General features: G+C 41.7%; 1 protein-coding gene across 3 annotated transcripts in view; it reads left to right on the top strand.

Annotated features, from left to right (window-relative positions):
• The window catches only part of LOC311059383 (cGMP-dependent protein kinase 1), a gene marked incomplete at its 5' end in the record, with an annotated part of 166,979 nt that overhangs the window by 133,617 nt on the left and 18,982 nt on the right, over nucleotides 1–14,380 (top strand). For all 3 annotated transcript variants that reach the window (XM_084077264.1, XM_084077263.1, XM_084077265.1), the window contains one exon: nucleotides 3,046–3,120. In XM_084077264.1, the coding sequence (XP_083933390.1) occupies nucleotides 3,046–3,120 (75 nt within the window). The remainder of the gene's footprint in view (nucleotides 1–3,045; nucleotides 3,121–14,380) is intronic.

Here is a 14,380-nt window from a genome sequence, read left to right as displayed (position 1 = left end):
GAAATAATACTGAAACACTGAATTTGTGTTAAATAAAAGCAAATAACAGTAATCAATCATACAACAACAAAGCATTAAAATAAACGGCAAGCCGTCTTGAATAATAAAATCATTATAGCTATATCCTGCATGAAGTTAGTTCAGAACATTGTGTCCAAATGTTACACGAAATCTGTGTAATTGCTACTTCATCACAAGCCTGCAACAAGCAGTTATGCATATCGTCTCTGTCGGGTGGAAACCCCATATGTCCAAAACTGTTACTTTTCAGGATTCAAATAAAAAAAATGGCAAAAGTAGCAGATCCACAAGCTCAAAACATGTCTCTTGCGGATCTGCTACTTTTGATGCTTTCGCGTGACGCTGTAGTATGATCAAGTATGCCGTTAATTGACGAAAAAAAAACACCAAAAGTTAAAATATGGAGATAGGAGGTTTCTGCCGAGACAGCAACGATATTCAACTGTGTTTCTTCTTATTCACTCCTGTCAAGAATGTCAAGTCACTTCCTGGACGTGGCTGAACGAGACCCATAAATAATGTAGCTCCATCTTCATTTGTTTGAGTGGAGGGGAGGGATACTAACGAGACGTTCCCTCGCTAAGGGACGAACGACAAACGGTGCCGCCGGGTCTAAATTGTTGCAACGTTGCGGTCGGTGGAGTTTAAGTGCATTGCAGACGAACACCGAAATCCAACTCATTCCCCCTCATTAACCCATTCAATCCGGGAACGCGTCTGTGTGTCATTTTAGATTTCTTTCGGCTATTAAAAAATAGCAGATTTACAAGCCCATAGCGCTGCACCGAGCGCCGCACTACGATCTGGTAGATCTGCAAAAAAAAAAAAGTTAATCTTCAGCATTTGTGCAAATCTTTGAATATATTTTTGTAACTCAAATCTTTGCTTCTGGAGGTCCATGGAACAAAATAGTTTACACATGTTTGCTTTAAATGTATATATATTCAAAGATTTGCACACATTTTCACGATTTTTCTAAAAATAGCAGATCTACAAGCTCATAGCGCGGCACTCGGTGCCGCGCTATGAGCTTGTAGATCTGCTATTTTTGAATAGCCCAAAGAAATAAGAAATAGAAAATAGAAAATAGAAAATAGAAAATAGTTATAGAAAAAAATAACTACACAGATGCGTTCCCGGTCCGAATGGCTTAAGGAATCAAAAGTGCTCCGGGGTGAGATTGTGGATGTTAAGTGAAGACGCGAGGCAAGGATCATCAGGCTGGCAGCCTAGATGAAGTGATAGAAGCTGCACTCTCTCTCTGGTTGATGGGAGCCTGTAGTGTCTTTGAGTCGGGAGGGATCCCTCTCTCACACAACTAATCCTTTCTTTAGCCTTTTGCTGCCCGTCACGGTGACTTATAGCATCAACCGTCTGACTTTGATTTTGACTCTCACACTCTCTGTCTTTGACCCACTGGGTCTCTCTCCCTCTCTCTCTCCCTACAGCAGTGGTTTTCTGACTTTTTCGTGCCAATGACCCCCAAATTTATATATATTTGGCTGCGGACCCCCCACATCTGAAAATGTTTTATGTAAAATATCGGAGAATAGCAGATGTACAAGCTTTCGGCATTAAGTGACCCGCTGTGAGCTTGTAGATCTGCTACTTTTGAATAGCCAACATATAAACGGATAAAGTGGTTAAAAGGATTGTGATGCTACATTCACTCCTTTTGCTGGGGACCCCCTGGAACCCCCCCCCCCCCCCCCCGTGGGTCCCCGGAACCCCACTTTGAGAACCAATGCTCTACAACACAGCCACTGAGCTAGAACAGTTATAATCACTTCACTGTATTGCAGCCTTTGAGACCCGGAAAAATACACAATTCAATTTTTTCTGATCAATATTGAGATCACGATTATTTATTCATGATTATTCATGGAGGATAATGAATAAAACCCCCAGACCGCCCAAGCGGAGGGTCTGGGGATCCTCCCCCAGAAACTTTTTAACATAGTAGATGTAATTTCCTGTGTTCAGGTGTATTTTGGGAGTTTCTCCTGGATTCTCCCAAATCCAGGAGCAACCATGTCTCCTGGCAAACCAGGAGATTGTCAGGAGACATGGTTGCAATCCAGGAGACTCCTGCAGGATCCAGGAATGTTGGCAGCCCTGACTAATACTTTGTTGTACGACAGAGAGAGAGATGGAGAATCAAAGTGAAAAAGATTTCTTTTTTCATTGCAGTTGAAAAGGCTTTAGAAATGTGAGAGAAAAACACCTGCAATGGCTCACTAGAGTGGAATTTTCAGTTAAAACCTTTTATACACGTTTGAAGGACTATGACAAAGACTTTTAATGTGTTGTAAAACTGAATGTCATGAAACCTTTAAAAGCAAGTAGTCCGGTACTAAAGTCAAGTGCAAATTTGACTGAGTCGACACTTGTAGTTATTAGTTAATATTTGACCAGGAATATCTAATGCTTTTTGACTCAAGTACTAGTGGGGTTGAGTACTTTGTCCACCCCTGCAGATGGCACGCTGGTTGGCACGCGGTGCCATGGGCTGGTTGGCTCAGGTCGGGTGTGCCTCGCGAGCCTCAAGGTCCTGGCTGTCGGCGCGCCTGCCTTTGATTTTAATAGCCTGTCTATTTATTTTAGCACAGCTATTTATAGGACTAATTACAGCCGTAAATAAAGTCAGCTGTAGCAGGTTCCATATACACCCATGTTAACGTTGTTATTTGAGTTGTCTTGAACATTGGAACTTGGATGAATTTATTCATTGTAGATTTTTCTGTAATAATTTTGGCACTTGGTTTACACACACACACACACACACACACACACACAGACTATTCGCATTACATTGTGAATGTGATGCGTCGTGAGCTTGTATATTGGCTATTTTCCGCCATTTGTCGTACGACAAAGTACATTCAAGTGGTTGATTGCTCTATACTGTACAAAAGTCCAAGCCTGTGTGATGACACTGGCTTGGTTCCACAATACATTCATTTCATGACATAACAAAATGTAAATTGTAGCTGTAATAATAACATGTGCTTCCTGTGTTTACAGCTCATTCAAGCACCTGATTGGAGGCTTGGAAGACGTGTCCAGTAAGGGCCATGAAGACGCAGATGCTAAAGCCAAGTAAGTTACTTCTTCTCCCTTATGTCTTCATTCTGTCCATATTTATAACCTATAGGGAGACCATACATACATAATACAATATAACTTGTACAATTGGGGTGGTTGTATTTAGTCTCCCTGCCCTTCTACTGAGACATTTAGATCGTGTCAAAGGTCATGTCTCACCTAGACACAGGATCTGACACATATTTTGACTGATGGTCAAGATTCAATTTATCCCCTGAGCAAGCAGGCAGGCTCTATTAGCTCAATGCTAAGAATGTCAGGGCTTGCGCAGGAAACCAGGTTCAAATCCGGGGCAGAAGAGGAAAGTTGCATAGTGCTGCTTTTAATCACATAAGAATAGCCGATCTACAAGCTCACAACGCGTTATGAGCTTGTAGGTGTAGCTATTTTCACTTCGCTTGACAATTTATTTGACTTTTCATCAGAATGGTGGAGATTATTTGAGCGTTTAGCACCTTTGAACAGAACAGAACATGATAAACATTTATGTAAAATCCCCCCCCCCCCCCCGCCCCATATAGGTGTTATTATTTTAATTGTGGTGACAACCGGGACAATTTGGTGATGAATATTGAAAACCGGGATTTTAGTGTTATATGTTTTAGAGATATGTGTCGGGACTCAGGACACCCAGCTTGAAACTGGGACATCTAGTCACTGTATTATAACCCCAAACTGTTCAGGCCGTGACCCCCCAAAATAATCATATTTGAACTGGGGACCCCCCCCAACCTTGACTAGTAGAAATAGCCGAACTACTAGCTCACAAGTCACAACGCCTCTCAGATTATTAAAAAATGTGGCCATTATGGCCAATGTTTGACCATTTTTATAGTGTAGTTTGTTGATTACTTTACTTCATTTTAGAGGTATTGAAAAGATCTTAAAGGTCCTTAAACCTCTCTGCTATGAATATGGTATTGCCCTCAGCCTGGGATTTACCACGCATACGACTGCACAACTTTTTTTTTTTCGTTTTTGACTCGGGAGCCATGAATTATTCATTATCTGGACCATGGAGCTAAGTGTTGAACAGTTGCAGCACTTAACAGCAAACATGATCTGATGTGTTTTTCACGGCGTATGACTCAACTGGAGCGCTGGACTCTACCGCTAATGGCTTACATAACAAGACAATACTCAGGTGGCTGGCGGCCAGGCCAGGCCAGGAAGTATAAAAGGTTAGAGCCCCTCTGCCTTCTATTTATAGAGAAATGAATATGTAGGCTCTATTTATTGTCACTATGGAAACAGGACAGTAGCACCAAAAGAAGTCACTCACACGAGCACCTTTGGCATGGAAATGAGCCTTCATCTTATTAGGGGCAGTGGTGGTGGATTTGAGTAAAAGTAGCGATACCACCATGTCGTACTGTAAAAGACGCGGTCAAAAGCAGAGGTGGAATGTATTTACAGGCAAGGCAGGGCAAACATCTCATCTCATTAAGCGAAAAAATAGAACACAAACCAATCGAAAAGAACCCCTTCTCCCCCCGTGTCTCCACCAAGGGTGACCGTGACCCCGCCGTGCATGTCGTCCCTGTCGGGTGGACTGGAAACCTCATATGTCCAAAACTGTTACTGTTCAGGATTCAAATTAGAAAATGGCAGCTTTACAAGCTTGCAGAGCTGCTATTTTGGATGCAATTGTGTGACGCTGTAGTATGATCGAGTAGGGCGTTAATTACGAAAAAAAGCACAGAGTTAAAATATGGAGATAAGACAGCTATAATGTGCATTTTGACTGTACTGTACTTGCCACCAGCTAAATGAAGAGTTCATGACCACCAGTCTAGTAGTACATACCTGCTACTGCACATGCTGTCTGTCAGGCTGAAACCTCTTATGTCCATATTTTATGTTTTTTTAAAATGTTTTTATTGCCCTACTTCGCCATATACGCATCGCAGTGCGTATATGGCACATTTTTGGGGGTCCTTGACATGAAAATGTTTGAGAACCATTATGGTAGAGAGAGAAGAAGAAGAGAAGAGTATAGTGGCAGAAGTTTTATGTGAGGAAATGGATTAGTGTTGGATCTCTCAGTGCCTCCTGGGAGCATGGCTGGGCTTCTCCATGGGCCTGGCATCCAGTCAGGCACAGCAGAACATATTGGGAGAGGGGGGAGATAGATAGATAGATAGATAGATAAATTGAGGGAGAGAGAGAGATGGAGGGGAGAGAGAGAGAGAGAGAGAGAAAGCGCAGTGGTCAAACTATACTAAGTATATACTTAAAGGGGAAATCCACCCATTTTCAATATTTAACTATGTCATTAATATAGCATAAAGGAGTTGTGTGGAAATAAGAAAAAAGTTCCCCCCTTTCTGTGTTGCCTTGAACTGGAGGATTGATTGTGGGTTTAACATTGTAAATTACAACATGATGAGTCATCACGTTGTAATTTGCAATGTTAAACTCACAATCAATCCTCCAGTTCAAGGCAAAAAGAAAAGGGGGGAACTTTTTTCTTATTTCCACACAACTCCTTTATGCTATATTAATGACATAGTTAAATATTGAAAATGGGTGGATTTCCCCTTTAAGTGCAATTTTGAGTACTTTTACTTAAAGGGGAATTTTGCACTACGGTTTTCTTACCTTTTCTATGATGTTATGATATCCTAGGATGAATGGTACAGTAGAACATTTTCATAACTCCATCCCGGGTCTGCCACAGCTAAAAATGCATGCCAATTGGCCTTGCACTATATCACGTTCATAGTGACAGAACACTATGCAAGGTGATTGTCTTGAATGCACACACACACACACACACACACACACACACACACACACACACACACACACACACACACACACACACACACACACACACACACACACACACACACACACACACACACACACACACTAATGAACACACTGCCAACCATCCAGCACATGTCAGAGACGCTGGGGTCAAGTGTGTGTGGACTACTGGAGATTTACAAGTGTGCAATCCTCTCTCTCTGCTCTCATTCTCCAGGGAAAGGCCTGTCTGTGTGTGTAAAATGGTTTTAGATTAGATTACAGGCTAAAGACCATTGGGGCTGTATATGCAAACACAAAATTGTGGGTCTTTATTACTTTAAATAGAACTACAAGACCAATAAACAAGTACACATTATTTATATTATATATTTAAGTAAATAATATTCAAGCCCCATTTCAGTTTTGATTCTTGTTTGGTTCTGTTGTAGTAAACATCATATAAAGGTAGGGTAAGTGATATTTTTCGGTTAAAACAAAAAGGTTAAAGCACTATATTCTGATAGTAATCATTGCTATAGAGTGTTTGTAAACACATGAACAGAAATTACATTTCCAGGTGGGTGGCCAATCTTCAGCCAATCAGGAGAAAGTACCCATATATCAACTTCAAGTTTATAGTGTTCCAGTTCCAATTTTGTCTGCTCATTTCTTTTTGTCATCACTTCCAAATGCACTTGTTTAATCTGTATCCTGTGTGAGTTATCTCTCCTGATTGGATAAAATTAGTATCCTGACCTGAAAATGTATTTTCTGTTTAATCAAGAGCTGGAGGGACGTAGAGACCCCTGTTACTGAACAAACACTCTGACAGAATATATAACACAAAAATATCACTTACCCTACCTATAAGTTAACCAAAAATAAGCTTAGAACAACTAGACCAGACAATTTGCATGAATGTGTCTTTGAACCGTATGACCGATATGAGATTTTACCGTTAGCAAGCAGTGAACAGTAAACAGCGAACAGTTCCAGTATAGACCAACAAACCAGTGGTAACGCACTAAAATCAATATGGCGATCATGATCAGCTCTAACCCAGACATAATATGTCTTCATTACACCAGAAAAATGGCAAAACCAAAAGACATGCATGTATTTTAGTTTCGCCATTTTTCTGGTGTAATGAAGTCACACTGCTAGGAAAAAATGACTGACTGACTCAGTCAGTCAGTCAGTCAGTCAGAGACATTGATTGGCATGTGGCTGGGTCCGCTGTTGGCGGTCTATAGCCAAGAATTGAATTGACTCCTTCCAAATTAGAAGTTGTCAGTATTTCCTATGTTTTCCACTAAACCCTCCTGTAAGGCTCCTCATGTTTGTTTGTGTCTCAGTGTCACGTCGTCGAGTCGAGGTGGAAACCTTGTATATCCAAAACGGTTACTTTTCAGGAAAATCAAAACGCGTCGCTTCGCGCCACGCTTCGAGTTTGCAGATCTGCTTCTTTTGATGCTCTTGTGTCACGCTGTAGTACGATCAAGCAGGGCGTTAATTTACGAAAAAATACAAAAAGTTAGAAATATGGAGATAAGAGGTTTCTGCCCGACAACAGCGATATGATAGCCTGCAGCTCAGCCTCACAGCGGTGGTAGTCCCATCCTGTGTGCAGTCAGTGTTTATTCTCTTCCCCAGCAGGTCCCACCCAGCAGCACGGCTTTGGCCCTTGTTAAGGAAAACTTGAGCCAGGTTACCTGCAGTGATGGATACTGTCTCTGAAATTGGTCACAGTAGATGCATGCAGTATCGTTGCTGTCGGGCAGAAACCTCTTATCTCCATATTCTGACTTTTTGTGTTTTTTTCCCATAAATTAACACCCTACTCGATCATACTACAGCGTCACTCAAAAGCAGCAGATCCGCAAGCTCCAAATGCGGTGCGAAGCGACGCGTTTTGAGCTTGTAGATCTGCTGCTTTTGCTGTTTTTGAATTTGAATCCTGAAAAGTAACAGTTCTGGACATAATGAGGTTTCCACCCGACAGAGACGATATCGAGCATCACTATTAACCATACAGCTCCTCTGCGAAGTAAACAACAGGTCTTTTGTATGCCTCGCTGTTGCTAATATGTGCTATACATACACTGGGAACCGTAGGGGAGGGCTTTGCATTGAGCAGCAGGAAAACAACACTGCTGCTGTGAGGTATTACTGTAGTCTTTTTTTTTTTCTCTCATTAAAAAGGTTTGGTACAATAACACCTACACTTGTGTTTGTGTATTTACATTTGAGCCATCTGCTTTTCCACTTTTTAATCAAGCAAACAACAGTGCTTAGTTAGCACCTATGTTACAATGTATGTAAGGCATTGTCTAGCAGATGCTCTCACCTAGAGTGACTTACAAGTAAAAGTCATGAACCCTAGTCAACAAACGACTTTTAATGGTCGTGTTACGTAGAGTGCAAAGAAAAACTATTTAGTCCTTTAAATCGTACTAGGTAAACGTCAAACCAAGCATCTGTCTAAATTAAAACTCTAAACAACATGAAACATGAAAAAGAATTGTACCATTTGTGGTCAAGCAAACCGTATATATATATATATATATATATATATATATATATATATATAATGTATATATATATATAACATAGCATATAATTAACATAGCATATTGTTGTTGTCGGGCAGAAACCTCTCCATATTTTAACTTTTGTGTTTTTTCGTAAATTAACGTGATCACTACAGCGTCACATAAAAGCATAAGAAATGGCAGATCTACAAGCTCGAAATGAAGCGACACATTTTGAGCTTGTCGATCTGCTACTTTGCTATTTGAATCCTGAAAAGTTAAAGTTTACAAGGTTTCCACCCGACATAGAGAACATAACATTACAGTACATATATGCTGTATGCACATTGCACACATGCCCACGCACCTCCACACATCCACACACACACGCACACGCACACACACACACACACACACACACACACACACACACACACACACACACACACACACACACACACACACACACACACACACACACACACACACACACACACTAGGGAATTACATCATCTCTCATGACCTCATCCATCTACTGGCTACAGAGATAATCACACATTGGAGGGATACTTCAGTGACATAGGATCACTTGATATGATATGATATGATATCGTCACTGTCAGGCAGAAACCATGTATCTCCATATTTCATCTTCTCATGTCCTCTTTTTATTATAAATGAATGCCCTATTTCATACATTGTTTTAAGCTTGTAGATCTTCTATTTTTGAAAGCAGTTAAGTGTGTCTGTGTGAGTTTTATAAATATTTAACCAATGAAATGATAAGATTCCTGAAAAGTAACAGCTTTGGACATAATGCGGTTTCCACCCGTCATAGACGTGGAGTGTGTGTGTGTGTGTGTGTGTGTGTGTGTGTGTGTGTGTGTGAGTGTGAGTGTGAGTGTGTGTGTGAGTGAGTGAGTGCGTGTGTGCGGGGGTGTGTGTATATATAATGGTTTTCCAATTGCCACATTCAAACCCATACTGAGTCTATACTGAGTAACAGGGTTTTATAAACTGCTTCATGACTTGACTGATTTGATGCCAGGCCTTCAGGGCTGATTCCATTCACTGCACTGTGAGCTCTGCAGATAAAATGCTTATTATGTGAACTACTGCCTATCTGAAAGACCAATGGAAAAAGCTCTATTCTATTTGACATGAATGGAGAATTGTGCCCAATGGTGGAAAGTACTCAATATTTTTTTCTTGACGGTGAAAGTCCTGCAGCCAAAGTCTTACTTAAGTCAAAGTGCAAAAGTATTAGCATGAAAATATACTTACAGTGGCAACGGTTAAAAGTACTCATTCATGTACCGGACAATACATTGTTAATGATCAGTAACCACTTAAGCCATTTTTACTTCAGGACAAAAACATGTTAAAAGTAAGTAGTAACTAAAGCTGTCAAATAATTTTAGTGGAGTAAGAAATCACAATATTTACCTCTGAGATGTAGTGGAGTGGAAGTATAAAGCATTGGTTCCCAAAGTGGGGATAAATAAACATGAATCTTCTCTTCTGGGGGTCCCTGGCACAAAACCTTTTCAGATGGGGGTCTGCGGCCAAATACATATCAATTTGGGGGTCCTTGGCACAAAAAAGTTTGAGAACTACTGGTATAAAGTATCAAAAATGGAAAACTCCAGTAAAGTAAAAGTAACAACCTCAGAATTGTACTGAGTACTGACTCTACATGAGTAAAGGTATATAGTTATTTAGTTATTTGGCGAATGCTGCTCAAGTGCGTATTCTTGACTGAAGACGCGGGGAGAGCTTTTGTCCTCAAACTAAACACATCATGGACGGCAGGATTCAAGGTTCATAACTCATAATTAATCACCTTCTCAATAGCATGCTATAAATTGTGCCAAGCAAAAGTATGTGGATAATGTTGTCCACCCGACAATGAACACAATAACTTCATTTCTTGAATAGGCTGTTTCATTCTGTGCCTTAACTTTGAAAAGCGTAATGGATCAAGCATGCCATCTACTGGCCAGTGCCAGTAATAGCACTTTTTTTTCTCCCCTCCACACAATTTTGTTTGGGTGGGTGGGTAGGTAGGTATAAGGGCCAAAAGTCATTAAATGTTTAACCTTTATTCAACAAGGCAAGTAATTAAGAACAAATACTTGGCCTGGCAAAAGGCTATTCAAAAATAGAATATAAATGGATGCTCTCAATCCATCTCGTTTGACCAGAATGGAACACAACCTTTAATCGGTATCATTGGTAACACCTGTGAAGGTAGTAAAGGCCAATATACATTCTCCTTCCGACGTCTGGAAAAAAACACACATATCCACCTCGATATGATTATTTTTTCCCAATATGGCTGCTGTGCTTCAGAGCATATCCTCTTGTTGATGAAAAGTCAACAAGTGAAAAAAACTATGAAAAGTATTTTATTAACAAGTCAAGCTTGTGACCAAAAATTAATGACATTGGAACCAATTGGAACATAGGTTCTTTTGTTTTCCTTTTTTTTATTTTTTTTTTACATTTCCTGAAAAGTAACTGTTTTGGGAGGTTTCTATAGTCTGTTCATTCAGTGTTTGTCACAGAGCGTTGTGGTGCCAGTGTTACATTTCGTCAGTTCTGAATTCCTGTGTTACCTGTTTCATGCCAGCCTGTTAACGTGTTCCTTGCCCTGGTTGTCGCAGGTTCGATTCCAGGTCAGACCAGCAATGTGTCGATGTTTGTCCCTGAGCAAGACTCTTAACCCCTCATTGCTCCCTGAGCGCCGCACAATGGCTTCTCACTGCTCCTAGTGATGATAGGATGGGTAAATGCAGAGGACAAAAAAAACACCTCAAGGAGTGGGGCCTGGTGCTGAGTTTGGTGCTGAACTCCAAGTAAAGGAATTAAATATCGTTGTTGTTGGGCAGAAACCCTCTTATCTCCATATTTTTACTTTTCGTAAATGAATGCCCTCTGTGATCATACTACAGTGTCACACAATAGCATCAAAAGTAGTAGATCCGTAAGTTTGCACCGCGTTTCGAGCTTGTCGATCTGCTATTGTGCTGCTTTTGAAATTGAATCCTGAAAAGTAACAGTGTTGGACGTAATGAGGTTTCCACCTGACAGAGATGATATGTTTAAAAGGAAAAGGAAGAGAGAGAGCAGAAGACAGACACTGTCTGACATACCAGCGTTGGTGAATATGTTTGTAGGTAGGGAATCGGGATATCGGGGCTGCAACCGCTGCATGTATCAGAATGTCCATAATAGTCCTTGGGGATAAAATATTTGAGTTTTTAGTGTTTATTGCAAATTGTTCCAGTCTTTTGCTGCAGCATACTGGAATGATGTCAGACCTAATACAGTATTTGTTTGGGAAAATACTGTACACAATTACACCAGAATGGGTGTTGCAGACAGCAGATGTAGTTTTACGTGTGTGTGTGTGGGGGGGGGGGTTGGATAAGCATGAACCGATGATTCTTACGACAGGGGTGTAAGGATGGCCGGTTGACAGAGAATTTAGGGCCCTATCTTGCGCTGCGCCTTATGCCTAATTGTATTAGGCATTTTTTATAACTTTGAATTTTTTTTGAAAATAAACGATCTACATTGACACGGTGTGAGCTTGTGGATTGGCTATAAGGTGTCGTGCAGGATAGGGCTCATAGAGTGCAGTGGTGTGTTTTAAAAGGGGCATTTTGTAGAAAACTGGATAGCAGAGTGATGGAGAACATCAAGTTAGTGAAGTGTGCCCTGCCTTGAATGCTGACTGACAGTACTTATATATACTGTAACATCACCATAGTCCGGCATAGAAAAAGGATGGTCATTTGAAAAATGTTTGTAGTTGAGCAGAGGAAAGTGAAAGTTGAGCACATCTATATATATACAATTTGAATCCTGCGCCATGTCGGTTGTCAGTATGTACGTTGTAACGTTGTATGTAGCCAGTGTGACGTCATATGACATCACGGTCGTGACATCACGATGAGACACGCCAGTGTGACGTAATCTCACGACAGCATGACATCACATCCTACCTATAAATAGGTAGGATGCACCAGTTCGACGGCTTCCATCCTCAACACAACCCACGCCGACGACCCTTTACACAGATAAACTGCTAACTTCATCTCCTGCGATTTCAACTATCTTTTCACATTGTACACCACTGCACACTCCCCACAGGTCTGCCATACCAGGTCTGAGTAATCACAAAGTGGGTTTTGGTCATTGGAGAGGTGATGCACGTCACCTCTTTCTGAAGTGGGTACTTTCAAAGCCTGCCGTGGATTTAGGAGAGCACAAAACTCTCTCTCACACTGTGAGGTGCCTGTAAGGTGGCACTGCAAAGTGAACGACGCGTCACGCTAGACGTTCGGGCCGCGCAGCGGCCCGAACTTCTAGTTCTGTACAAAAGCCAATTTTAGATTTGACCTTATACTGTACTCTGCTGGTATGCTGTGAGAACAGAAGGACAGTGCTGCTGACCCCGGTCTCTACGATATAACCCCATCGAGGGTGCTGATACCTCTGCATGGGAAGGGCACAGAACTCTAGCCTGGCATTGCCAGACTGATCACGTGGGATTCACGTGGGATTCCTCCACGGGAGTAACTTGTGAGTGAACTGGTAGAGATAATCTGTGTGTGGCACGTGTGTGTGGTCAGTGATGCCAGGGCAGTTATCATGTGCATCTCTTGTGCCTGTGTCAGTCACCCAGTGAATGAAATGGCTTCCTCTTCTATCTCTCTGAGCGGTGAGGATTTGGAGTAGATAAGTAGATAGATCGACCTTTATTAAATTCATTCGGCAGTTGCAGCACAGAAGTTATGGTAGAGATACAAAGTAGGAGCAGTACTGTAAGATGCAGCATCAACGATGGCAATACAAAAAAATAGAAAAAGGTGTTATCATGTGCGCTAGCCTCCAGCTGCAGTGTGGACAGAAACATTGAAAGGAGCGTCCTTCAGGATAGCAGACACAGCAGCAGCAGTGCATAGAGATAGAAAGGTGGACAGTAACCCTGATAAAAAAAGCTTTCTATGAGAACAGTACAATAAGCTAGCTGCCAAAGTAACACTCATTGACGTCTACTTGCTTTTGATAGCACTCTAATTACTCCCACTTACTCTATTGATGTTGACTAGGGCTCATGTCTCTTACTCCAACCTGGCACCCGTCTGCTTGTGACCCTTTTATGCCCCAAAATAGGAGATTTCTGTATCTGCCTGTCTGTGTCTGTTTTATGCCCATATATTGGGAGTTACGTGTGAGGCATGCCCAAATATGGAGTCCAGTCCAGTCCAGGCCATATTGATGACATCAGGGTACCCCATGGGGATTTTTGTCTCCGCCAGGAGACTATGTTTTCACTTTCCGCCCCCCCCCCCCCCCCCCCCCCCTCGGCCAAGCTAACATTGGTCAAGCCTCACGTGACACGTGACAATACGTTGAAAGAGTGTGCTCTGATTGGCTAGTGAGACGCATGACGTATAGCGGCCTATAAAATGATGTGTCACTTTGAAAGAGTCTAGGTCTCTTTCAAAGTGAGGTAAGACAGGAATAATCACGAAATGGCGGAGTAACACTTAAGACAGGATTAATCAGGAACAGTACTGGCGGAGACCTGTGCTCCGAGGAGCACATTTTCTAGTTGATATTTGTTTTGGATCCACTGATCCCACTGACTTCCCACTCAGGGCATCACTCCCTCGGGTCCTCTGCGATATGCACGCCAAGTCAGTCAGTCACTCACCTCGTTATTTCAACCTTAACATGTGCTTTTAATCTGAGTAGCCGTGAGGATGAGTTTGACCCCACTGAAAGAAAGAAATGCCCAGAAAGAATGATGCTGATTCCTAAAATAAAGTCCTTCTCTGGGCCTGTGTGCTTATCGGTTAGATCAGGGGTCTTCGACGTTTTTCAAGCCAAGGACCCCCTGGTTGACAGAGAGATGAAGCGGGGACCCCCACAAAATATTGTATAGAATTGTGTTG

This window comes from Gymnoscopelus microlampas (genome assembly GCF_963454915.1).
Source record: "Gymnoscopelus microlampas genome assembly, chromosome: 13".
NCBI classification, from domain to species: domain Eukaryota; kingdom Metazoa; phylum Chordata; class Actinopteri; order Myctophiformes; family Myctophidae; genus Gymnoscopelus; species Gymnoscopelus microlampas.
Note: the sequence above shows the minus strand (reverse complement) of the source record. Positions and strands in the feature narration are given on the sequence as shown.